The sequence below is a fragment of the Gopherus evgoodei genome, chromosome 2, assembly GCF_007399415.2.
Source record: "Gopherus evgoodei ecotype Sinaloan lineage chromosome 2, rGopEvg1_v1.p, whole genome shotgun sequence".
Taxonomy (NCBI): domain Eukaryota; kingdom Metazoa; phylum Chordata; order Testudines; family Testudinidae; genus Gopherus; species Gopherus evgoodei.
In genome coordinates, this window is record NC_044323.1 from 58,733,899 (window position 1) to 58,761,411 (window position 27,513).

Consider the following 27,513-nt stretch of genomic DNA (forward strand, 5'->3'; position numbering starts at 1 on the left):
AAGGATTGTGTATTATACTATCCGCAGTGTATTGGTGGATCTCATGTGCAGTAATTTATTACATTTGCACTTACTGACTTTGTTGTCAGTACAAATTGCAGTTTTAACATTTGAACCATATGAAACTAAGATGCTATCTTCCAAAATTTTATCCTTAATGTCTCTGCCGGCTTCTGTGCAAATTGATTGTGACATTTGCTGGCAGTGGTGTTGATCACTGTGTCAGCTGCACACCAATTTAAATATACTTCACTGAGTACTGAAGAGCCATAAAATACACTTTCCCAATGCCTCTTGTCAGGAAGAGACTCTGCTGCCACAGACATACGCTTTGATGTGAGAGTCACTTAGGCTACATCTACACTGCATACCTGACAATGGTGCGGCTGTGCCACCAGAGCCGTGCTTTTGTAAGGTACGCAGTGTAGCCACTCTCTTCTGCCAGGAGAGAGCTCTGCTAATGACAAAATAAACCCATTCCTAATGAGGGGAGGTAGCTTTGTCAGCAGGAGAGTGTTTTCCACCAACGAAGTGCTGGTCACACGGGCACTTTTCATCATTAAAACTTTTTTTCACACCCCTGAGCGACAAAATTTTTTTAACAACAAAAGTACAGTGTAGATATAGCCTTAGACTGAATATGCTGAAAGAGTCTGTAAATGTTGATGCTCAGAGAGGGTTGATTGACAGGCTCAAGAGGAAGAGATCTCCTTTCAGAGGCAAACTGCCAATGTTCTGTATCAAAGGTTTGAGAATAGTGAGAGTTGACACCATGCTCTCCAAAAACACAGGCATGAAGCAATATGCTAAGCAGTGGAATGATGGGTGGGAAGAATATTTCCAGTATCTGAATGTAGTCATTAAGATTTGTATAGGTGCTCTCTACTTGCCCGTGTTCTAGCCTATTCTTTTCTTATTCAAGAACTTTGTCATCAGTCTTAATCTGCTAAACAGTAGTTTATTTAATCAGAGTTTAAAATTAGGCATTTTACAGAGTTCCCACATACCATCATGAATCACTGTTTGTTTTTATATTTCATTACAGCAGCAAACAGATGTGCCACTTCAAATGCACTAACGTGCACAATGTGTCTTGCCCTGGGCCCAGAGTGTGGATGGTGTTCTCAAGAGGTGAGCTATTTTTTTTTTATTTCCTTATTTTAGCCGCTTCTAACACACTTATGCAGATGAAGGAACTCCAGAATATGAAAAAGAAAGATATTGAGAAATAACAGGGAAAAATTATTTAGAATTCTTCTTGGAGACAGCGCCTGAGAAATCATGTGAAATTTTTTTGGTTGCCAAAAGACAAAACATTACTTTTTTTTTATTTGGAAAATTACAGTAATTTTTAATAAAGTGCGAACCTTTTTGTGTTTTCCATCTACTTTATAGACAGCATTGGCAGACTAAAAGTAACTTTGGGAAGTTCAAAAGTTTTTGGCCTCAGCAATACAAAATTACTTATCCGTAATTTCTATTAAACACTCTCATTATATATCAGAAGCAAATCATTTTCATATCTGTGCTTATTACATTTCAGCAAGTTACTTTACTAATAATGTTTTGGTTTTGAATTGCTTGGAGTCAATTTGATTTCATCATATATCATTTCTTTGTCACATATGGAAAAACTGATGCTTTGCTATTTTTGACACAAGAAACCTTCAGTTGTGACTTACCAGGGATTGTAATGCTTTAAGTTGAATTATTCTGAAATCAGTACTATGTTGAAAACAGCGAGGTTTCTGTTTTTGACAAACAACCACTTAATTTCAATTTGTATATACCCAGTTATGAGTTTTCATGTCTCTGAAGGGTGTTGAGTGATTCATAAGTTTTTATTTTATTTTATTTGCAAGATTGTTTACTGTCAATTAGAAGTTCACAAAAACTTTTAAGGACACGTTTAGGCAATTAGTAATAGCGTAAGATGTCATTGCTGACTTCACAAGGGTTTTTTATTTTGATGCTCACATTGCAGCCAATGGGTTTCTTTCTCTCCACTTCATGCCAGCATAATTTTAGAGGCTGAATGGTGGATCAGTTAAAATACTACATTATTACATTTAATCTATGTGTATTTTTCCATATTGTTTTGTTACAAAATCATTTTTAAACTTTCCATTTTGTATATGCAATTTTAAAGTGTATATTTTTATATTTCTTCAGTATACTACAAACATTGCTAATTTGATTATTCTAAAGCTGCTAATTAGAACTGATCGTGCTATTTTTCTCTCTCTTTATGCACTGACTGCAACTTCTACAAGTGTATTTGTTACCCTTTCTCTTTCACTACAGGTATGTGTACGCTTTAAGGACTGTACCGGCATAGGTACAGTGCTGTAGCTTTGCCACCATAACCCATCACTGTATGAACACCACCTCCCTAAACAATGGTAGCTAGGTTAATGGGAATATTCTTCTATTGACCTAGCTGTGTGTACACTGGGGGGTTAGGTCAGTATAGCTACGGCACTTGAGTGGATTTTTCATAACCCTGACCAACATAGCAATGTTAACCTACATTTTAAATGTAGAACAGGCCAATGACTTTTACCCTTGTGCTTTTTCTCATTGCCATGCGTGGTTGGTCATCTGAGTTGAATGTTATTGTTTCTGCTCTCTGGTTGAATGATTGTCCTGTTTTATTCTTTTGCTGAAGAGAATTCAGATAGTGACTAGCAAATAATGAATAACACTTTCAGTATGAATATTTTAGATGAATCATCATTACTGTTTAAAATTCATTAAACATTCTGGATTTGTCAACCCTTTCATAAATAACTGGTGGCATCCATACTCACGAACAACGATTATACCCAGAAATGATAATTTGCTACATTATTTGCACGTAAACACACGCAAATTGAAACTATTCAACTAGCTCTCATATTACTAAATGAAAAACTTTCTGGCATCAACAGCAATTATTAAATTTTGTCTGTGCCTGTTAAAACAATCTTTCAAAACTCCTTGTGTAAGAGAATTATTTTTGCAGCCACACCCTTTTTCTTTTTCTTTCCCATTTTATGTTTTCTGCATTTCTTTGTTCACTGTGCTCTACTATGGGAGTATTTTATGAATTTCAGCAAAGAAATCCTGGGTTTCTTTGTCAATAAAACAAACATTAATTGATCCACTTCTGTTTGATATTTTTAAAAAAAGTTCTCATACATTTAGTTTGTTTTTTGAAAGCCACCTGTTTTGTGAAAGTAACCCATTAAAAAATCTGTGGCCCCAAAAGTTAATGGAGTAAGGTTCCAGAAAGATCATATCATTCTATAGTTTGCTTAGTCTGACATGCAAGCCATCCCTAAGATTGTGGAATTGGGGGGCGGGAGAAATACACCCAAACCTACCTCTGTCTAAAAGTTTTGGAGCTATATACAAGGGAGAGCTCCTTTACAAAAGCTCCCTTTTGCTGTTATCCACATCTCCCAATATTTTAACAATTTAAAACCATGGCTGTCAAGAAATTAAAAGAAGTAAATATGGGATTAATCACGCAATTGAACAATAATGAAACGCCATTTATTTAAATATTTTTTGAAGTTTTCTACATGTTCAAATATATTGATTTCAATTACAACACTGAATACAAAGTGTACAGTGCTCACTTTATTTTTTATTATGAATATTTGAACTGTAAAAAAAAAGAAATAGTATTTTTCAGTTTACCTAATACAAGTAATGTAGTGCAACCTCTTTATCATGAAAGTTGAACTTACATATGTAGAATTATGTACAAAATATAACTGCATTCAAAAAGAAAACAATGTAAAACTTTAGAGGCTGCAAGTCCACTCATTCCTACTACTTGTTCAACCAATCACTCAGATAAACAAGTTTTTTTACATTTGCAGGAGATAATGCTACCTGCTTCTTGTTTACAATATCACCTGAGAGTGAGGTCACAAGATACTTACATGCCAGATTCGCTAAAGAGTAATATGTCTCTTCATGCTTCAACCACCATTCCAGAGTACACGTGTCCATGCTGATGACGGGTTCTGCTCAATAACAATCCAAAGGAGTGTGGACTGATGCATGTTCATTTTCATCATCTGAGTTAGATGCCACGAACAGTTAAGGTTGATTTTCTTTTTTGGTGGTTTAGGTTCTGTAATTTCTGCATCAGAGTGTTGCTCTTTTAAGATTTCTGAAGGCATGTTCCACACTTCATCCCTCTCAGATTTTGGAATGCGCTTTGCTTCTTAAACCTTCTTAAGCCGTCTGTGGCTATCTTTAGACATCTCACATTGGTACCTTCTTTGTGTTTTGTCAAATCTGCTCTAAAAGTCTTCTTAAAATGAACAACATATGCTGGATCATCATCCGAGACTGCTATAACATGAAATATATGGCAAAATGCGGGTAGAACAGACTGGGCGACATACAATCCTCCCCAAGGAGTTAAGTCACACATTTTACACATTATTCTTTTAACAAGCATCATCAGCATGGAAGCATGTCCTCTGGGATGGTGGCCGAAGCATGAAGGGGCATATGAATGTTTAGCATATCTGGCACATAAATACCTGGCAATGCCGGCTGCAAAAGTGCCATGTGAATGCTTGTTCTCAATTTCAGGTGACAATGTAAATAAGGAGCCTGCAGCATTATCTCCCATAAATGTAAACAAACTTGTTTGTCTGAACGATTGGCTGAATAAGAAGTAGGACTGAGTATAGTTGCAGGATCTAAAGTTTTATATTGTTTTCTTTTTGAATGCAGTTATATTTTGTACATATTTCTACATTTGTAAGTTCTACTTTCATCATAAAGAGATTGCATTATAGTACTTGTAAGAGGTAAATTGAAAAATACTATTTTTATAGTGCAAATATTCATAATAAAAATAAAGTGAGCATTGTACACTTTGTATTCTGTGTTGTAACTGAAATCAATATATTTGAAAACATAGAAAAACATGCAAAAATATTTAATGCATTTAAATTGGTATTCTGTTGTTTAACGGGGGGATAGCTTAGTGGTTTGAGCATTGGCCTGCTAAATCCAGGGTTGTGAGTTCAATCTTTGAGGGGCCACTTAGGGATCTTGGGCAAAATCAGTACATGTTCCTGCTGCAGGAGGCTGAACTTGATGACCTTTCAAGGTCCCTTCCAGTTCTATGAGATAAGTATATCTCCATGTATTATTTATTATTATATTATAACAGTGCAATTAAAACTGTGATTAATCGTGATTAATTTTGTTGAGTTGATTGCATGAGTTAACTGCAATTAATCGACAGCCCTATTTAAAACACTTCCTGCCTCATACACAGGCAACCACAAAACAAGAGATTACTGGCCTCACTATATAGGGGGGAACAGATGGGCTCTGCAGCTTGTAGATTTTTAATGGGCCAGAAGGGACCATTAAATCATATAGTCTGTCATCCTGTATTGCATGGGTCATAGAACTTCACCCCTATTTTGAGCACAGTACAGCTCATCCACAGTTGTGCAATTGCTAGGAAGACGTAGTAGGCTTCCTCCTCAGCAAACACTCAAATAACCCTTCATACTAGGGTGACCAGATGTCCCGATTTTATAGGGACAGTTTCAATTTTGGGGTCTTTTTCTTATATAGGCTCTTATTACCCCCCACCTCTTGTCCCAATTTTTCAAACTTGCTGTCTGGTCACCCTCCTTCATACCCCCTACAAAAGACTTTTCAAAAATCAGTGGGAGCTGCTGAGTTTCCAGCACACTTGAAAATCTGGCCACTTGTTGAGCAACTAACCATAGATATTGGTCCCAATTTTGAAAATATTGTCTTAAACAAAATTTCCAGGAGACTTTTTCTGAGAAATGAGCAGTACAGTTTTGAAGTAAAATAGTAAGTGTGGCTCACACTTCTTTTGGTGGAACTGCTTTAGTGAACGTAGCACAAACGATTTTACAGTGACATAATGACAGTGCCAAACCATCCTTTTTCCAAAGACGGCTTGTTCTAATATTGCAAAATCCTCTCTCTATTCAGAAAGTTTTGTCCTTTAAATCTAAAATTATTTTTAATTTAACTTCTATTTTAAATATTTGCTTGTTATTGTCCTTATTAAAAACATGTGGCTTCCATGGCTTTGCACAACAGTCTTTGCAATTATAGTAGCATGTTCTATTGTTTGAAACACTTGTTATTTGGTAACTTGGTTTCCTTTGAAGATTATATTGTTTTTAACTTAAAATAGTTTGTACTTTTTGCCTCTTTTCAACCAGGATTTCATGGCAGGAGCAACACAGAAGGGACGATGCGACGTGGTTTTTAATTTAATAAAAAAAGGCTGCCAATCAGAATTTATAGAAAATCCCACCATTCGTGTTACAATACTCAGTGACCACAAGGCAAATACACAAGTAACACCAGGAGAGGTTTCCATCCAACTGCGTCCAGGTTTGGTTATCTAAAACATTGCTACTGTATTAAATCTAAACTAAATACAGAGACATTTCAATCCAGTTTGTGAGGCAATGGCTGTAATTATTATTTAGAAGAATGAAACTATCTTTCATTTATAAAACTATTTGTAGAAGTATAACTGCAATGTTCATATGCATATAGCTAAAAATTATATCTATTGGCAGCTATGCCCATTAACTCAGGATTAGGGCTGCCACTGAGTTTCACAAACAGTGACATGGAGGTGAAGGTGAAAACTTTTTGTGGTGTTTTATCTCATTTTTATTTTTTAGCTGTTTCCATCCTGATCCACCAAGTTAATGTCAAGAATGGAGTTTTGCACTTGGAAATATGCAGGTTAAATTCCAGAGACTCTCAAAAGACAGGTTATAATTCTGTTGCTTGAATTATCCCAGAATTGGAAGAATGAAACCCACCTCATTGAACTAAATACCAAAACATTGTTTGGTCCATAATGTTGACTATCTAACAAAATTGTTACAAACTGACTTATTAGTTCATGTGCTCAAACACAAAAAAGACATTTAGGATGTTTTTTGGATACACTCATCTTGAAATCAGATTTTTGCTTTTTTCTGTAGTGTAAATTTAATGCACATAAGTGCTAAGTGAGAATGCTGGAGTATATTGTCTTAGAATAGAAGACTGTACAGTAATAGGGTCATTGTAAAAACCCTCATTGAATTTCCTGACTCTCATGCAATTTAAAATTTCAGTAGTATTATTGTAATATAGTTATTTTCCCACATTTAATCTAAACCATGCCATAGCATATGACCATGTCATCCCATTTTTTGAAAACTACCCAGAAAGGGAAAAGATAATACAAAATATACCTACCTAGAAGCCACAAGACACCCCAGAAATTGCCTCGTCCAGAAGGAGAGGGGAGAATCTTGTGGCTTCATGGATGGGAGCAGTGGTTTTAGGTCTTCTAATCATGAACCGTCAAAAAGGCTCTGTATGGATGACCCCAACCTTGTGGATCCTGGAGCATAGCTTAGAATGCCTGCCCCTCTAGACTGCTCCCAGCCATCTTTCTATTCCTTCAGCTCCAAGCTCCTGGCTAGCTCAGTGGCCATGTTTCAATTCATCCCTGTCCCACAGCCATCCGCTCTACCCCTGTTCTCACAAGGGGATAGACGTCATGTATTAGAGATTAATACTGGTCTGAATAGCATTAATTTCCAGTGAAGTCATCAGTGGGAAAGTCCATGAGATTCCAAGTGGTGCATGCTCTTTAGAGCAAGAGCTGCAACCCCTGCTACATTCTTTCCTGGTAGCAATGTCTCAGCCCCCGCCAGCAAAACAATGGTACCAAAGAGATGTTGATACCTTAGAGGAAAGGGAGCTGCTCCTTTTTCTACACAATTTTCGTATGCAGCTCACACAGGTGACATGTTTCCTCACCTTACTGGCACATGTGCATATTCAAAAGTAGCCACTTTGTTAAAGTGTGTGTTGCTTGTTGCGAAGCTTCGGACATCACCTGAGACTTTCAAAGGGGCCTAAGGGAGTTAGGCTTCCAAGTCCCATTGACTTTCAGTAGGAATTAGCTCCTATTTCTATTTGCTCTCTTCGAAAATCCAAGCCATTATGTACGCTTCAGCTTTATTGTGCACTTCCGGTTCATAAATCATTAAATGGATTATGTGCACTTATATGAGCACACTTTTTCACATGTATTATATTTAATAAGTAATCCAAGTGACTGTAAAAATACAGTAATTAGCATTTTACTTAACTGTTTCAGACCACGTCTGAGATAACACAATTGAATGAAAATTGATAATACTATATGCCTCTGCTGTGCATCCCAATGAAGTGGTACACCACTCTCTTACTGAACCTTGCCTCTCAGTTTATGGTCTGTCACAATTATAAAATATGCCTTTATTCTCTCAGAAAAGCCATATATTTCCAAATTAACGCAACTTTAACTGCAAAACATTGCAATTCGTACTTCCCAAATAAATGGTATTGTTGGATCATGTTGGATGTCAGTGCAAGAGTCATGGAGCAGAGATGAAAAATAGAGAATAAATGTTATAAACTGTGAGATGCTATTCCTTCTAAATATATTGGATAAACTCTGCAAAGTTAGACTTTTTTTTTAGATACAATGCTTATAAAATTTACGTTTCTTTTATCTGGTGAAGAAATGGGAGGAAGTCTTTACAGATGGGACAACTTAGAATGAAACTCAACGTAACAGTAGATTTTTAAAAGTGCATAATAGAAACTCATTGTCATAGACCCAGCTTAAACACTGACCATATTTGGGAGAAGCAGTGATACGAAATCATCTCCCACAGCTATATTCTCACACATGTTCTGTCAGAACAAAGAGAAGAGTGTCCAATGTAAGTTGCACTGCCCTTAGCGGATGCATCAATAAACCTATTTTATTTTTCCCATTTTCATACAAGAATCTGAATGACGTGATATGTCTGTTTATTTTGCAGAGCTCATAATTTCTAGTACTGTAACATGAGGGTATAACTTGGAGTAGTAAAATAAGGAAAGAGAAGATTTAGGCTGAATATATGGAAGAGACTTATGGTGATATCTGTTAGGTCCTATCTATGATACTAAAAGAAACTTGTTTAAGCACTGCTTTGAAATATGGCTGGGATTCAACTTTGTTAAAATAATATTTCTTCTTTACTGAATAGACCAAACCATAATTTTTATATCTATACTGTGGAATTTTAACCTAGGGTGTTACCTGAGTTTAAACACTGTTCCTTAACAGGTTTGTAATCTAATTGGGTGGGGAGTATTTCACACAGGCCAGAAGAAACATTTCTATAATGCCTTTGGGCCACAGCCATGTTTCACAGTCATGTTCAAACAGGATTATTTTTCTAATGTAGATGGCGGCCCTGAGCTTGTAAAAAGACTTTTGAGAGGAATGGTGGAAAACTAGATTGGACAAAGCAGTAGACAGTGCACCATGGGGAACACCTGCCCTGGCAGGAGATAAACTAGATGTTCTGATATATCCCTTCATTTACTAGTTCCTGTTGGCCAAATTCTGTGGTCCCTGACTAAGGAAAACTCTCACCAGAGACTGCAGAATTTGGCACTCTAACCTTAAAATTGCTACTTCTTTTTTTTCTGGTCTTTTCTGTTTTGTGTTCTTCCTTTTATCATCTAAATTTAGATTATCCTATAAAAATAATCTTCCTTTGAGAATACATAATCTGTATTACTTATGAACCCGTACAATAAATTTGAGCTAAAATTCCTAGATTATAGATTTGGTTGGTTTTGTTTTTTTGTAAGGCTGTCAATGAATCACTCGTGATTAACTCAAAAGAAATAATCACAATTAAAAAATTAATTGCAATTAATCACACGGTTATGCAATAAAATATCAATTGAAATTTAATAAATATTTTGGATGTTTTTCTACATTTTCAAGTACATTGATTTCTATTACAGCACAGAATAAAAAGTGTACAGTGCTCGCTTTATATTATTATTTTTGATTACCAATATTTGCACTATAAAAATGATAAACAAAAGAAATAGCATTTTTCAGTTTGCCTCATACAAGTACTGTAGTGCAATCTCTTTATCATGAAAGTTGAATTTAGAAATGTAGATTATTTTTGTTACATAATTGCATACAAAAAGAAAACATTGTAAAACTTCAGTGCCTACAAGTGCACTCAGTCCTATTTCTTGTTTGTCTTAGCAATTAGCTGAACAAGTTTACATTTACAGGAGACTCTTCTGCCTGCTTCTTATTTACAATGTCACTTGAAAGTGAGAACAGGCGTTCACATGGCTTTTTTGTAGCTGGTGTTGCAAGGTATTTACGTTCCAGATATGTTAAACATTCATATGCCCCTTCATGCTTCTGCCACCATTCCAGGGAACATGCTGCCACGCTGATGATGCTCATTAAAAACATAATGCATTAATTAAATTTGTGACTGAATTCCTTTAGGGGAGAATTATATGTCTCCTGCTCTGTTTTACCCACATTCTGCCATATATTTCATGTTATATCAGTCTCGGATGATGACCCATCACATGTTGTTCGTTTTAAGAAGACTTTCACAGCAGATTTGACAAACTGCAAAGAAGGTACCAATGTGAGATTTTTAAAAATAGCTACAGCACTGGACCCAAGGTTTAAGAATCTGAAGTGCCTTCCAAAATCTGAGAAGGACAAGGTGTGGGGCATGGTTTCAGAAGTCTTAAAAGAGCAACGCTCAGATGTGGAAACTACAGAACCCGAACCACCAAAAAAGAGAGTCAACCTTTTGCTAGTGGCATCTGACTCAGACAATGAAAATGAACATGTGTCGGTCCATTCTGCTTTGGATCATTATGGAGCAGAACACATCAGTGTGGACGCATGTCCTCTGGAATGTTGGTTGAATCAGGAAGGGACATGTGAATCTTTAGTGCATCTGGCATGTAAACATCTTGCGACACCAGCTACAACAGTGCTGTTCAAACAACTGTTCTCACTTTCAGGTGATATTGTAAACAAGAAGCTGGCAGCATGTGCTCCGGCAAATTGTAACCAAACTTGTTTGTCTGAGTGATTGGCTGAAGTAAGACTGACTGGACTTGTAGACTCTAAAGTTATACTTTTGTTTTATTTTTGAATAGGTTTTTTTTGGTACATAATTCTACATTTGTAAGTTCAACTATCATGGTAAAGAGATTGCACTATAGTACTTGTATTAGATGAACTGAAAAATATTTTCTTTTGTTTTTTTTACAGTGCAAATATTTGTAATAAAAATAAATATAAAGTGAGCACTGTACACTTTGCATTTTGTGTTGTAACTGAAATCAGTATATTTGAAAATGTAGAAAACATCCAAAAATATTTAAATAAATGTTGTTCTGTTATTACATGATTAATCACGATAAATTCTTTTAATCACTTGATGGCCCTATGTTTTGTTTGTTTTTTTGTTCACATTTATTATCTGCTTGCAAAGGCACCTAAAGTTGATATACAGAATAACTTCCCGGGTACCTAAACTTGCCCTTGAATGAATGGAAAGTCACTGTCTGACCAACTCAAATACATGTGATCATGTGTCCTTCAACTCCCAGTAGTCTACAGAAGGAGAATAGCCACCGTCTCAAAGACAATTCCACATTTAACGAGGAAGATGGGTCTTCTGTAGAAAAGAGCTAGGGAATTAAGATCTGAGTCATCTTCAAGTCTTACTACAAGTGTGAAGCACAAGTGAATATTAGCCATCCACCTTTTACACCCCTCAAATTATTAAAATGGTGGGTCACATTCTGATACCCTTATTCACACTTGAATCATACTTCTCTAAAAATCCCATTGAGTGCAGTAGGGCTACTTGTAGAGTAAGGTGGAATTCAGGCTGAGTAGGGGTCTCGGAATCTGGGCTCCTCCAGCAGCCGTAATTAAATTCTTTTAGGGGTTCTGAAATATTTTGGGCTAATGTGCAGCACAGCCTTCTGAAAAGCTGGTTTAAGTAATCTGCTTTCTGTAAATGAAAAGGAGCTTAGAGATCTCCTCCTAGTCCTAAATGAACATCTATCCATGTCACAAAGTTTCACAGAGTTAGAGCAACTGCCGGTTTTTGCTCAAGAGAGGCATAGGACTGAAGTGCTAAGTCCTATAGTGCTAAGACTCAGAACTGAGTAGATTGGCCACAGTCTGCCCTTAGTTAAACCCAGTGATGTTGCATAGGTATAACTGTGGAAGGAATTGGCTCACTGTATGGCATTTGTATGGTAGGTTATGCAGAATAAAAATATGCATCGGGAGGAAGGATTTTTGTTTTGTTTTTAATCCCGGCTTTCAGGATTCACTTATGTAATCAGAAAAGCCAGGCTTTATGTGGAAGAAAATAAAAACTCTATTTATGACAAAATATTTTACATCATGGGAGTTGCATTGCAAATTAAAGACTGTGAGGTTCATTTTCAAAAAAAATGTTTTCATTGGCAAGTAGGTAGCATATAGGTGGAATTTCAGCATACTGAAATTTTCTATTATTCATACAAGAGCTGGTCATGGATAAAAGCTGAAATTTTCAGATGGAAAATGTTCACATATACCCCTCCCTGCCCTTCACCCTCCCCCCAAAAAATCATCAGGTAAATTGCCTTTAAAGTAGATATATTTACAGTTTTCATTTTAACTCAATGGGGCAGATCCTCAGTTGGTGTCAATTGCAATAGCTCTGTTAAAGTTAACGGAGCTTCATCAATTAAAACTAGCTGAGGATCTTGTCTAGCTGTGTCATTATAGGTTAATATCTGGCATAAATGCATAGCCACATTTTTTATAATTTTTTTTTAAATAGCTCCTGGTCAAGCGTGTTGCACACTAGCTTTTGTTGAGCAGCTACAATAATCTCTGCTGTAACCTCTATCCTGCACTTGTTCCTCACTATTGGTTTGCTATTTCCTCACTGTGTCATGCCATACTAGATTGTAAGATCCTTATGTAGGGATCATGCCATCTTTGTTCTGTGAAGCGTCTAGCATATTTTTGGGTGCTGTGAAATAACAAATAATGTAAACCCTCACAATGTTAAAATTAAATGCTACCCAGTTGTGTATTCATGTTGCTGTTTTTTGCTGGCATTGCAAAAACAACAAATAATAATGCAATAGGCTGATCTTTTTAAAGGTTAGTGATTTTTGTTACATAAGAGATTGTAATGTGGCTCTGTGGGACAGACAGACATTTGACATCCTGAGATAAAGGGTTACCTGTGTTTGTTTTTGTCTGAGGTCAGTGGAGGGATTTTTCTTCTTAAACTCACATTTAGTTTTTCTTTAATCCTTGAAAGATTTCTCATTGACTTCTTTAGCACTAATTAATGGAAAACTTGAAGCCCTACATAAATAGGCATTTCAGGTCCTGTTCTCTTTGGGGTATGTGTATATATAATACCTATAGAGTTAGACACACCCCTCATGGAAATAACAGACCCATTTGTTAGCCAAGTAAAATGGTACAGTTAGAAACTATCAGCCTTGAAGTGATTGAAATTCTTTCAGTTTTTGAGTAATGGTTCCTGTCTGGTATAATGCCAAATGGATTGTGTAATCAAGAATTTAAAAGATAATAGGAAAAGGCCCATTTTTAACAATAACCCATATAGGAGACCAGCTAAATAAATTTTATAAACAGGCCCTTTATTTTGGATTTGTTTTTGATGTACATTTAAAACTCTAGTTGACTTTAATTTATTTTTTCTGTTTGCCTGAAAATGTGTATAGTGCCTGCAACATTAAAAGTAAATTTGCAGTATTTTGAAAAGAGTACATTTGAAAATATGCAATAAACTTATTTGTTTCCTTTTAACCAGGAGGTAAAGCAAGCTTTATGTTAAAAGTCCATCCTCTAGAGAAGTATCCGGTGGACCTTTATTATTTAGTTGATGTCTCAGCTTCTATGCACAACAACATAGAAAAATTAAATTCTGTTGGATTTGATTTATCTAAAAAGATGGCAAATATTTCCCTTGATTTTCGACTTGGCTTTGGATCATATGTGGACAAGACTGTGTCACCCTACATTAGCATTCACCCAGAAAGAATCCATAATCAGTGCAGGTATGTAATGATGTATGTTTATTTGGGTAATGCCAAGTGACAAAAATTGTATAAATAATAACTTAACAGGTTATGCTACATTATAATTTTTTTAAAACTTCACTATGAGTCTTTCTCTTTAATATCAGCTTGGTTTCCCAGCAGTGTTCTGTTTCTAAAGAAAAAAAAAAAAGGCTTCTTTCACGCAGTATTTGGTGATTATTTTGAAAATTTCAGAACCAATCAAGGCATATGTTTTGTATATTTTACATATGCTTTTGTGTTTAAAACAGTCAGATACTGTGATTGATTATTTTGCATGTTTATTTCCTAGTAACAGTACTTTCAAAACTTGTGTGTTAAAATGCTTTCCTTAAAATTTTCCCTTTCATCTCTGTAATACATATTCCTCCCAGTCTATTTAAGGAACAAAATAAGAACCTTTGGGGTTTGCTTCTGCCATTCTTACTTGGCCAAACCCCCATTTTCCACAAGTGAGAAGTGGATTGGACCAATTATTTTTGCATGTCACAGACCTTATTCCTTGTATTCAACATGCATGTAAGGTGAGGGATCACTTTCCATAGCCTCTACAGAACAAGACTCCACACAACACATCCAAATACCCTTATATGTAAATCAAATTGTTTGTGAATAATTAATATTAATCTTTTTTACATCATATATACAGTAACTCCTCCCTTAAAGTTGTTCCGGTTAACATTGTTTCATTGTTAGGTTGCTGATCAATTAGGGAACATGCTTGTTTAAAGTAGTGCATTGCTGCCGTCTAACGTCGTTTGGCAGCTGCCTGCTTTGTCCACAGCTTGCAGCATGAGCAGCCCATTGCAGCTAGCTGATGGGGGCTTTGAACCAGGGTGGATCGGCAGCCCCCCATCAGCTCCCCACTCCCCTAAGTTCTCTGTGCAGCAGCTGCCCAGCAGGCTATCAGTTGCCTGCAGTTCAGCTGTCCCTCCCTTCACTGCCTTGTAGTGCTCCTATCCTTTGCCTTGGAGCTGCTCCCTGAGACTCCTGCTTGCTGTGCAGGAGGGAGGGAAGAAAGAGGGGGGCTAATGTCAGGGTGCCCCCCTCCCCCCTGCTCCTGCACCCCGTTTACCCCATCTTCCATAGAGTGGGGGGACACATGACAGGGCTCAGGACAGAGGGAGCTTGCTGGCTGCAGCTGTGGTCTCAGCAAGCTGATCTAATTTACAAAGCAGTGTATTTAAGAGTAGGGTCAGCGTACTTAAAGGGGAAGTGCGCATCTCTCACACACATGGTGTGTGTCTCTGTCTCTGATGCTGTCTCCCCTCCCTCCATTCTTGCTGCCTTGTAGACTGTGAGAGTTAACCCTTGAGGACTCAGCCAATTGCTAGTTCATCATTTAGCAGTAAGGCATTCCCTGGGAAATATCGCACCCTCTCACTCCTCTACGTCAACCAAGCTTCACAATCGTCATCACTGTGAACCAGTATTAAATTGTTTAAAATTTATATATATATATATATATATATATATATATATATATATATATATATATATATATATATATATATATATATATATATATATATATATATATATATTGGAACTTAACTCTTAACATCATTTCGCTTAAAGTCACATTTTTCAGGAACATAACTTCAACATTAAGTGAGGAGTTACTGTACTTGTTGCTACATATTAGCTCTATTGTAAGGGCCTGAACCCAAGTCCATTTAAATCAATGGGCATCTTTTCAATTATTTCATGGGCTTTGGATCAGGAACTGTCTCTCTGAATCATTTAAGCACTTATGTATGTGCTTCAGTTCCACTGAAGTCAGTGCTCAACTGTGTTACAGAAAAAGGGCCTAATCTATGGGTTCTAGAATTAGCTCAGCTATCTCTTACTCAAAGCTTCTTTAACATAAAGTGGTAAAACTTGTTTAACCTCTGAGAATTTGAGAACATAGTCTTCCATCCGTGTGGTTATATAACTATTATTAATCTCAATGTGAGGTTTATTCATGTGTTTATGCCCTTTAGAGTTGATTTTTTTAGGTTTTGATTCTGTAGCTCATAGTCATGTGAAATTGTTACGGGATCTGGTCCTTAGTATGTAGTAGTTTTTTTAATCAGGACACACAAAATTTGAATGTGAAGTCTAATTGTTCCCTTTCTTAGGGATTCCAAAGGGATAATGTGCTGTTTGAGGTTATACTGTCTCTTGCCATATTTTTCTGTACATTAAATTCGATACTTCAGCATTGCTTATTTTTTGTTATGATTGCATGAATTAGGATTGGGTACACTTTTCACATAACTAGTAGAAAAAAAGTGCGCTCATTTTTGTTCAACATGAACTAGAAATATTTCTAGTTCAAGAGAGTCTAATAAAGATACTTGTATAAAAAAACCTCTCTCTCTATTTTTCAAAATGTCGATATTCACATGTTCCATAACTCCAATACTGAATGGGTTTTATTAAAATTATTTTTAAATAATAATATAATATGTTGGGCTTACTTTATTTTCTCCTACAGTGATTATAATTTAGATTGTATGCCACCTCATGGCTACATTCATGTGCTGTCCCTGACTGACAACATAGCAGAGTTCAAAAATGCAGTGAATAAACAAAAGATCTCTGGGAATATTGATACACCTGAAGGGGGGTTTGATGCTATGCTTCAGGCAGCTGTGTGCCAGGTAAGGAGATTTCTGAACAAACAGCTGAATGGCAGTTCAGCAACAGATCTGTATTTATCATTGTTTCTGTTCCCAATGGTACTGAGCCCTATATAATATAATAATCATGCTCCTTATCAGCTTTATGCCGGACAGAGGCATTACATTTCCCCACAGCGCCATTCCAATCTCCAAGCCATCATCAAGGATAATGTCCTCTTGATGGAGGAGGACTGACTAGGGACATCCCTTTCAGTGCTCACAATTGATGTGTCTCTTGTATGGGAAAAAAGGTTATGGAAAAATTAGGGCTATTGATTAATCGCAGTTAACTCATGCGATTAACTCAAAAAATTAATCATGATTACAAAAATATGTCACGATTAATTGCCATTTTAATCATACTGTTAAACAATAGAATACAAATTGAAATTTATTAAATATTTAGATGATTTTCTACATTTTCAAATATATTAATTTCAAATACAACACAGAATACAGAGTGTACAATGCTCACTTTATATTATTATTTTTATAGCAAATTTTTGCATTATAAAAATGATAAACAAAAGAAACAGTATTTTTCAGTTCACCTCAGACAAGTACCATAATGTGAAACAGGTAAACAAGTACCCTTTATCATGAAAATGCAACTTACAGATGTAGATTATTTATTTTTTGTGTTACATAACTTCACTCAAAAACAAAACAATGTAAAACAATGTAAGACAAACAAGTTTGTTTACATTTATGAGAGATAATGCTGCCATCTCTTTATTTACAGTGTCACCTGAAATTGACAACAGGCATTCACATGACACTTTTGTAGCTGGCATTGCCAGGTATTTGTGTTTACCAGATATGCTAAACATTCATATGCCCCTTTATGCTTAAGCCATCATTGCAGAGAACATGCTTCCATGCCAATGACACTCGTTAAAAAAATAATAGATTAATTAAATTTTGACTGAACTCCTTGGGGGAGAATAGTATGCCTCCTTGTCTATTTTACCCACATTCTGTCATGTATTTCATGTTCTAGCAGTCTTGGATGATGACCTAGCACATGTTGTTCGTTTTAAGAACACTTTCACTGCAGATTTGACAAAACGCAAAGAAGGCTCCAATGTGAGATTTCTAAAGATAGCTACAGCTCTCGACCCAAGGTTTAAGAATCTGAAGTGCCTTCCAAAATCTAAGAGGCACAAGGGGTGGAGCATGCTTTCAGAAGTCTTAAAAGAGCAATGCTGTGATACAGAAACTACAAACCCCGAACCACCAAAAAAGAAAATCAACCTTCTGCTGGTGGCATCTGACTCAGATGATAAAAGTGAACATGCATTGGTCTGCACTGCTTTGGATCATTATCAAGCAAAACCTGTCATCAACACGGATGCATGTCCGCTGGAATAGTGGTTGAAGCATGAAAGGACACCATTAGCGTATCTGGCACGTAAATATCTTGTGGTGCCGGCTACAACACTGCCATGAGAATGCCTTTCTCACTTTTAGGTGACATTGTAAACAAGAAGTGGACGGTATTATCTCCTGTAAATGTGAACAGACTTGGTTATCTGAGTGACTGGCTGAACGAGAAGTAGGACTGAGTGGACTTGTAGGCTCTAAAGTTTAACATTGTTTTATTTTTGAATGCAGCTGTTGTTGTTTTTTGTACATAATTCTACATTTGTAAGTTCAACTTTCATGATAAAGAGATTGTGCTACAGTACTTGTTTTTGGTGAGTTGAAAAATACTGTTCATTTTGTTTTTTACAGCTCAAATATTTGTAATAAAAATAAATATGAAGTGAACACTGTACACTTTGTTTTCTGTGTTGTAGTTAAAATCAATATATTTGAAAATGTAGAAAACATACAAAAATATTTAAATAAATGGTATTCTATTATTGCTTAACAGTATGATTAATCATGATTCATTTTGTTAATCATTTGACAGCCCTAGTAAAAATGGCACTTTTCTACTTAACAGATTTGGTCCGTGTGTGTGTGATCCGATGCAAGAGTGCTGATTTCGTTGACAAAAATAAGTTTTGCTGTGTCTTATTCCTGTTATCACAGCAGAGTCAACAACACAATGGGAGACAGAGCTGGAAGCAAGTTCTCCTGCATCAACAGAATTGTTTACTAAGCTCCAGTCAGTTGCATTTACACAAGTTATTAAAGGTGTAATTTGAAGTCAGGAGTTGAATGAATGTAACTGAGGATCAGATTTGGCCTGAAAACTTTTATTATTGGTAATGGAAAATTCCAATCTTGATTCTCCTATCATGGGTTGGATTTTCAGGGTTGGCAGTTAGAAACGACTAACTGTAAATATGTAAACTGAACAGCTGATATTTTTAAATCATTGAGACACAATGATAAAATCCCATGTAACAGTTTTATGCTCTTTAAAGAGCGGACCTGCTCTTTAGCTAACCAAAGAAGGATCCCACCGAGCAATACAGAATCCTCCCTCTACCTTTGTTCTAAGGGCTGCACATGTGGTTTGAACTTTCTAAAATCCTCCATTTTAGAAAATATTTGAGTACTAAATTGTCATTGCCTTGTATGGTTTTAGCATATAGATGCATTTCAGTGTCAGTTCAATCTTGTAAAGAGTTTGTACTTTAAAAAAACAAAAAAAAACACCTTACTGCATGCCTACAGAAACATCTTAATACTCCTCAAAGTAGAAAAGAATGAGGAAAGATCTACGTGATACACAAAGTTGAGTGTCCATCCAGTCCTCTTGCTTTTTGCTTTGTGAAGCAATGCAATGCTTGTCGAGCTTAGCAGGTAGGACTTCTGGACAATGGTACTGTTCATGTCAAGAGGATCAGGCTTCTTTTTCATGGTTCTTCTCTCTTATCCATTTATCCATTTTCTTTTAGGACAGGGGAATGAGTTGAGAGAATAATCACCCAAAAAACACCCCACCCAAAACAGACTGACTGTGGGCTTCTTTATATTTAAAAGCTGAATAGTGTAAAGCGGGAAAATAAACACAAAACATAGATATTCTGTTCACAGCTGCTACAAAAATTACTTTGAAGCACTGAAAGGATTTCTTGCATTTAAATGTTGATCACTGGATGCATTCCATACTTCTGACATTCAAGTTTGAAAGGGGTTATATGCTTCCAAAAATAATAGAATGGAAACATTCATGAGTATAGACAGTCCTTCTCGTTAATTGAATTGTTGACTGAAATGGATGAGAACAATGTGCATTTCATAACAACAAGTGTGAGCTGTAAGTTAATTAATACGAACTAATTTTTCATAGAGCAGAACTTTCTAATTTGCTCTGAGTAGGAGACTCATTGCCAATTACCATTTTTACAAATTAGAGTGTGAATGAAAAGATCTGAGAGGAAAAATAAAAGATGCCATATCACAATATGTTCTCTGGTCACTTAATTTTTACAAGTGTAGTTGAGCTTAATTATTTAGGACAGGGGTCGGCAACCTTTCAGAAGTAGTGTGCCGAGTCTTAATTTATTCACTTTAAGGTTTCGCATGTCAGTAATACATTTTAATGTTTTTTTAGAAGGTCTCTTGCTATAAGTCTGTATATTATATAACTAAACTATTGTTGTATTGTAAAATAAACAAGGTTTTCAAAATGTTTAAGAAACTTCATTTAAAATTAAATTAAAATGTTGATCTTACGCCACCGGCCCACTCAGCCTGCTGCTGGTCTAGGGTTCTGTTCACTTAGGCCGGCAGCGAGCTGAGTGGGGCCTGCAGCCAGGACCCCGCCTGGCAAGGGTCCGGCAGCCAGAACCCCAGACTGGCAGCGGACTGTGTGGGGTCGGCGGTTGGGACCCCAGACCGGCAGTGGGCTGAGCGGCTCAGCCCACTGCTGCTCAGGGGTTTCATCCGCCGGCTCCTACCAGCTGGGACCCTGCCTACCAGTTCCACTCAGCCCGCTGCCAGTCTGCGGTCCTGGCCCTGCCCACATACAGTGGGTACCTACCTTCTCCCTGGTTCTGGCCCATTCTCTTCCCCTCTCTGCACAGAGCTGAGGGTGGGAGTGCACTGAGCACAGAGCTGGGGGTGAAGGGTCTGGCCAGGACCTAGAATGAGAGAGGGGGCTCAGGGTTGGGGCAGGATGTTTGGGTGTGGGGCACTTACCTGGGCAGCTCCCACTTGATGTGAGGGGTGCAGGTGGAAATGTGAGGGGAGGGGGTGCAGGAGCTCCTTTTTGGTGCTCAGAGTGGGGGTGGAGATCTGGGGGTGCATGGGCTGGCGGGGATGGGGATGGTAGAGTGCCAAAGTCAGAGCTGGGTTGGGGGAGGTGAAGGAGTCAAACAGAGGGCTGGGTATGTATGAGGGAGGTACAGGGCTCAGGGTGAGGGTCTGGGGGGTGTGCGGGGCTCAGAGCAGAGGGCTGGGTGACTGCCCCCTTCAGAACCCCCAACCCCTCACTCCTTCTCCCCTGCCCACCCCCTCCTGGGACCTCTGCCCCAACTGCCCCCACCGGACCCCATCCCCTATCTAAGCCTCCCTGCTTCTTGTCCCTTGCCTGCCCCCCTAGGACCCTACCTGTCCCCTGCCTGCCCCAACCCCTCTCCACATCCCTGCCCCCTGACAGGACCCCCAGAACTCCCAACTCATACAATCCCCCCACCTCCTTGTCCCCTGACTGCCCCCTCCAGAAACCCCCCACCCTAACTGCCCTCCAGAACCCTCCTTACTCCTTGTTCCCTGACTGCCCTGACCTCTATCCACCCCCCACCTGACCCCCTGACATACCCTGGGATTCCCATGCCCCATCCACCCCCCTGCTCCCTGACTGCCCCCTCCAGGGACCCCCCACCCCTAATCACCCCGCCCGGGATCCCACTCCCTTTCCAACCCAGCCTGCTCCCTGTCCCCTGACTGCCCCCACCTCTTATCCAGACCTGGGCCCCTTACCATGAGGCTCCTAGCAGCATGTTCTCCTCTGCGCAGAGCAGACATGCTGCCCCGTGGGAGCGGGCAGCCCCGCCCCTCAGAGTGCTGCGTGTGTGGCAACAGGGCTCCAGGGGAGCGGGAAAGGCAGGGGAGGGACTGGCGGCTTGCTGCACTCGGCCAGGAGCTCCGGCCCAGGAGCACGAACCTCGCGGCTTGTTGCGCCGGGAGAGTGGGGCCATTTGCCCACCTCCTGCCTGGGCACACCCGGCACACCCCGTGCACATGCCTATGCTTCTGCCCTCGTGGCGGGAGTGGAGGGGGGTGAAGAGCGGGCCAGGCCAGGCTGTGAAGGATTTTTAATGGCACGCTGCTGCCTGTTGGGACTCCGACCATTAAAAATCGACTCATGTGCCATCTTTGGCATGTGTGCCATAGGTTGCTGACCCCTGATTTAGGATAATACTTCACAGCCCACTCTTTTCCCATCCTACAACTCACCATCCTTTGGTCTGTGTTTCTCAGAATCATAGCTAATAGGTTTTGTGCAGCTCCACATGACATTTTATCCAATTATGTAATGGACTTATTTGCATATGCCCATAAACTTCATCTGACTGTCGCCTTACCCTGTCCCAAACAGTGGCAGGTTAGGACATGGAGCTGCACAAATTTTGGCAGAGCAGGCTCCACAGCACCCATTTGCAGCTAGAAGGAGCCACAGGCCAGCTCTGCAGCCCAGCTGAATATATGCCTGGGTTGCTGAATGCCTGGGTGTCATACCTGATGGTGAACTTGATGTCATACATGATGCTGCCAGCAGCAGTGAGCCATCTGGCCCCAGCCAGCCCCACCTCTTCCTGTCCCTGCTCTGCCTCCGCCCCCATTCCAACTCTTCTCCCCAGCCCCCGCCTCTTTCCGGCTTCCGTCCCTTCCCCAAGCAGTGCTGGGAGCCGGAGAGGTGGAATGGGCTGGGGCCAGGTTGTTTGCTGCTGCCAACACCAGGCCCCCCACTAATCCCCGTGTCAAGGCCACCCTTGACCCCATGTCCTGAAGCGCGGGGCCCCACAAAGTTCAGGTTCTGGGGCGGTTGCTGCAGTCCATCCTGTGGACGGGATGGCTCTGCTTTGATCCGTTCTGGGCACCACCAAAAATTACACAAACCTGGTGCCCATGATTGAGAGTTGTGATTTTTTTTCCATGTTAAATTTTGTTGAGTAGAATGCGTGCAATAGCCTAACTGATGCTATGTTTTGTGTCCCTTTTGAGAAGTGTAAGGAATTTACAAAAAAACCAGTGTTTCTCTTATTTTAACTCTGGTATCATTAAGTATATTAAAAATGTGTTGCATTCATTCAGAGAATTGCTTTGTGTGTTTCTTGTACGTAATGATCTCAAATCAAAGAATTTTACAAACACTGCAGTTGAGTTGATAGGTACTAACATTACATATGGAATTTTGCAGTTGTGTTATACCAACATGTATATTGCACAACACATATTTCTGACTCAATTTTTATAGGTGATGTCTCTTCTCCCACGCCCCCTTTTTTAAAAAAAAAGAGACAAGTCAATGGAAAATAAATCCATCTGCTCCAAGATGGATTGAAACTAACAGAACTCACTTCTTGTGGACTTGCTAACCCTATGCCTCAATCCTGCAAAGCATTTAAACATGTGCAGAACTTTGCTCACATAAGCGCTTTGCAGGATCAGGATAAATACCAAGCTCCATGTGTAAAGAATTAGTGCTTTAACTACTTCATCTGCCTCGAGTGTATGCTAACACTCAGCTTCAGTGCTTATGTTTTATTTTTTAAGCAATGCAGTACCTGAAAATAGACTTACATTGGACTTCCAAGTCATATTTACTATTATAGAATTAAAAGAGTTAAATTTCATTCTCATGCCTACTTTTTTTTCTTTTAGAGCCATATTGGTTGGCGCAAAGAAGCAAAGCGATTACTTCTTGTGATGACAGATCAGACCTCTCATCTGGCCCTTGATAGTAAATTGGCTGGGATAGTAATTCCCAATGATGGAAATTGCCATCTGAAAGATAATGTGTACATCAAAGCTACAAGTATGGTAAGGTATATGTCATACACTCTTACCTTTGGGAAGGCAATGCATTGTCAAATTTAAAAATCAAGATTTTAAATTGGCACTAAACTGATGCAAGAATTTTTAATGAATCAGTAAACTCAGGGGTTGTATCGTAGGACTGGAGAATTCCTAACATAGTCCTGTTTCTAAGAAAGGGAAAAAAAGTTATCCGAGTAATTTTAGGCCTGTTAGTTTGACATCTGTAGTATGCAAGGTCTTAGAAAAAAAATTGATGAAGAAAGTAGTTAAGGACATTGAGGTCAGTGGTAATTGGGACAAAATACAATATGGTTTTACAAAAGGTAGATTGTGCCAAACCAACCTGATCTTCTTTGAGAAAGTAACAGATTTTTTAGACAAAGAAAACGCAGTGGATCTAATTTACCTCGATTTCAATAAGGCATTTGATACGGTTCCACATGGGGAATTATTAACTAAATTGGAAAAAATGGGGATCAATATGAAAATTGAAAGGTAGATAAGGAACTGGTTAAAGGGGAGACTACAACGGGTCATACTGAAAGGTGAACTGTCAGGCTGGAAGGAGGTTACTAGTGGAGTTCCTCAGGGATCGGTTTTGGAACCAATCTTATTTAATCCATTTATTACTGACCTTGGCACAAAAAGTGGGAATGTGCTAATAAAGTTTGTGGCTGACACAAAGCTGGGAGGTATTTCTGACACAGAGAAGGACTGGGATATCATACAGGATGATCTGGATGACCATGTAAACTGGAGTAATAGTAATGGGATGAAATTTAATAGTGAAAAGTGCAAGGTCATACATTTAGGGATTAACAACAAGAATTTTGGTTATAAATTGGGGACACATCAGTTGGAAATAACAGAGGAGGAGAAGGCCCTTGGAGTATTGGTTGATCACAGGATGACTATGAGCCGCCAATGTGATATGGCCGTTAAAAAAGCTAATGGGTCTTGGGATGCATCAGGCCAGGTATTTCCAGTAAAGATAGGGGTTAGTATAATTATACAAGGCACTGTAGAGACCTCATCTGGAATATTGTGTGCAGTTCTGGTCTCTCATGTTTAAAAAGGATGAATTCAAACTGGAACAGGTACAGAGAAGGGCTATAATGATGATCCGAGGAATGGAAAACCTGTCTTATGAAAGGAGACTGAAAGAGCTTGGCTTGTTTAGCCTAACCAAAAGAAGGCTGATGGGAGATACGATTGCTCTTTATAAATATATCAGAGGGATAAATATCAGGGAGGGACAGGCATCATTTAAGCTTAGTACCAATGTGGATACAAGAACAAATGGATATAAATTGGACACTAGGAAGTTTAGACTTGAAATTAGATGAAGATTTCTAACCATTAGAGGAGTGATGTTCTGGAACAGACTTCTAAGGGAAGTAGTGGGGGCAAAAGACATGTCTGGCTTCAAGACTAAGCTTGATAAGTTTATGGAGGGAATGGTATGATGGGATAGCCTAATTTTGGCAATTAATTCATCTTTGATTATTGGCAGGTAAATATGCCCAGTGGTCTGTGATGGGATGTTAGATGGGATGGGATCTGAGTTACTACAGAGAATTCTTTCCTGGATGCTGGCTAGTGAGTCTTGCCCACATGCTCAGGGTTTAGCTGATTGCCATATTTGGGGTCGGGAAGGAATTTTCCTCCAGGGCAGATTGGCAGAGACCTTGGAGGTTTTTCGCCTTCTTCTGCAGCGTGGGGTGCAGGTCACTTGCTGGAGGATTCTGTGCACCTTGAGGTCTTTAAACCATGATTTGAGGACTTCAGTAACTCAGACATAGGTTAGGAGTTTGTTACAGGAGTGGGTGGGTGAGATTCTGTGGCCTGCGTTGTGCAGGACGTCAGACTAGATGATCATAATGGTCCCTTCTGACCTTAAAGTCTATGAGTCTATGGTGCTTCTACTTAAATTAGTAAATCATTAATATTTGCCTTAGTAAGCAGGATGTAGGACCAAGAAGTGTGGTGGAAGTAAAATTATTGACATCCTTTCTAGCCAATGTAAAATATGTCAATAATCCATTTTGATGGGGTCAGCAGTGTTCTGCAAAGCACAACATAAGAAGGTATTTTTAGGAGGTAAGTTACCATCTGATAGATCTCCTGCATCTGTTGTATAGAATGTAAAAGAGAAGGAGGGAAATCATCATTTTGTTGTATTACTCTGCACGAGAATATGCTAGCAATTTGCAGAAGTCTTGCATTATATGGTAGAGACTCGTTCTAGTAAATCAAACACTGATGATAGTGCTTTTAAGTCAGGGAGGATGCTTTGTGGCATTGAAGGGAGTAGAGGATAGGGCCTTGTAGAAATCACGCAGGAAGGATGATGTATAATAGTAAGAAACTAATTCGATCTTGGCACACTGAAAGGAGTCTTGTGCCAGAGGGGTTTAAAGAGCTAGCATGGATTTAGATACATCTGAATTCCACCTGGCATGACTTACTGTTTTATATATTTGTGCAAAAAATGCATCAAATATAGTGGCATGCAATGATAACCTGTTTATATTCAGCAGGCTTGTTTTAGCTTTCAAAAGTCTTCTTCAATAATATATGAAAGATTCTATAGTTTTGAAAAGCAAATTTTCTCAGATTTGTAGAGTTTAGTGAAATTGCTTAATCTTAGTTCAGTTGGGGGAATAGGAATCACCGCCTAACTGATACAATACGATAAATTAGCAGCAAGGCCGGCTCTGGCTTTTTGCCACCCCAAGCAAAAAAAAAAAAAAAAAAAAAGCTCTGTGGGGCAGCCAGAGCCAGAGTGCAAATTTTCAGCTAGCAGGACTCCCTGCAGACGTGCCCTGGGCAGTGGAGTGTGTGTCCCAGCTAGCAGGGGGGAGGGGGAGGGACCGGGGGGGAGAGGGAGAAGGGGGGCGGCCAGGGCTTCCTTCAGCCAGGGCGCTCACCACTCAGCCCCTCCGCTGCGCCGCCTGCCGAGCGGGCTCCGTGTCTCTCTGGTTGGCAGGGAGGGAAGGACGCTGGCTGCTGGGCTTGCTGCAGACCTGGCATCGGCTGGGGCAGGCGGAGTGCGCAGCCTGCTCCCAGCAGGGCTTTCCCCTCCTCCACGCCGCCACCCCCTGCAGGGCGGCCAGAGCAGTGAACAAAAAAATAAAAGAAAAAAAATGGGCAGCCGTGCTGCCATAGGATTGGACGGAATGCCGCCCCTTAGAATCTGCCACCCCAAGCATGAGCTTGCTCGGCTGGTGCCTGGAGCCAGCCCTGATTAGTGGATACTGGAAATATGAAATGACAGGTGGGTCTTTGGTTTATTCAGTGCCATTGCAACACAGCATTGTCCACGAGACAGACATTGCCAACAGGCAACTTTGCTGCCTCCAGGAGCTCACACTGTAAGACACACATTTAACTGTAGTGTAAGATGGCAGTCGTCCCCATTAACTCAGTAGGAATTCCATCTGTGTATGCCAGTGCTGACTTTGATCCCAAAAGCCCAGTGTACATAGGAATGGCACAATAATGCTAACAGTGTGTATGTTCAAAAGCAGTAGAATACCTTCTAGAACAGCCACTATGTGTTGTGTGACATTGAAGCTGAAATGCTTCTCGGAACAAGTGGGTGTTTAGAAGCTTGGCAGACTGACTGGAAGGCTGTTTGGATTTCAGATTATCTAATGTCCTTTCATTAATTTACTCCTTCTGTCACCTTTTATATTTCCCCTCGCTTATCAGGCTTGTTTATTCCTCTTCGGCTAGCCTGTTTAGTTTCAGTATTGTTGTACTGCTCCAATGTTGTAAACAACTGTTCCATTTAATCTGTTTCATGAAAGTAATCCACAGGCATCCCTTCATCAGAACAAAAGACTATATACTTGAGAGTTAT

General features: G+C 39.1%; 1 protein-coding gene across 3 annotated transcripts in view; it reads left to right on the forward strand.

Moving 5' to 3' along the window:
- The window catches only part of ITGB8 (integrin subunit beta 8), a 79,290-nt gene that overhangs the window by 19,682 nt on the left and 32,095 nt on the right, over positions 1–27,513 (forward strand). For all 3 annotated transcript variants that reach the window (XM_030550726.1, XM_030550727.1, XM_030550729.1), the window contains exons 2-6: positions 1,046–1,131; positions 6,231–6,405; positions 13,770–14,016; positions 16,520–16,685; positions 23,493–23,651. In XM_030550726.1, the coding sequence (XP_030406586.1) occupies positions 1,046–1,131; positions 6,231–6,405; positions 13,770–14,016; positions 16,520–16,685; positions 23,493–23,651 (833 nt within the window). The remainder of the gene's footprint in view (positions 1–1,045; positions 1,132–6,230; positions 6,406–13,769; positions 14,017–16,519; positions 16,686–23,492; positions 23,652–27,513) is intronic.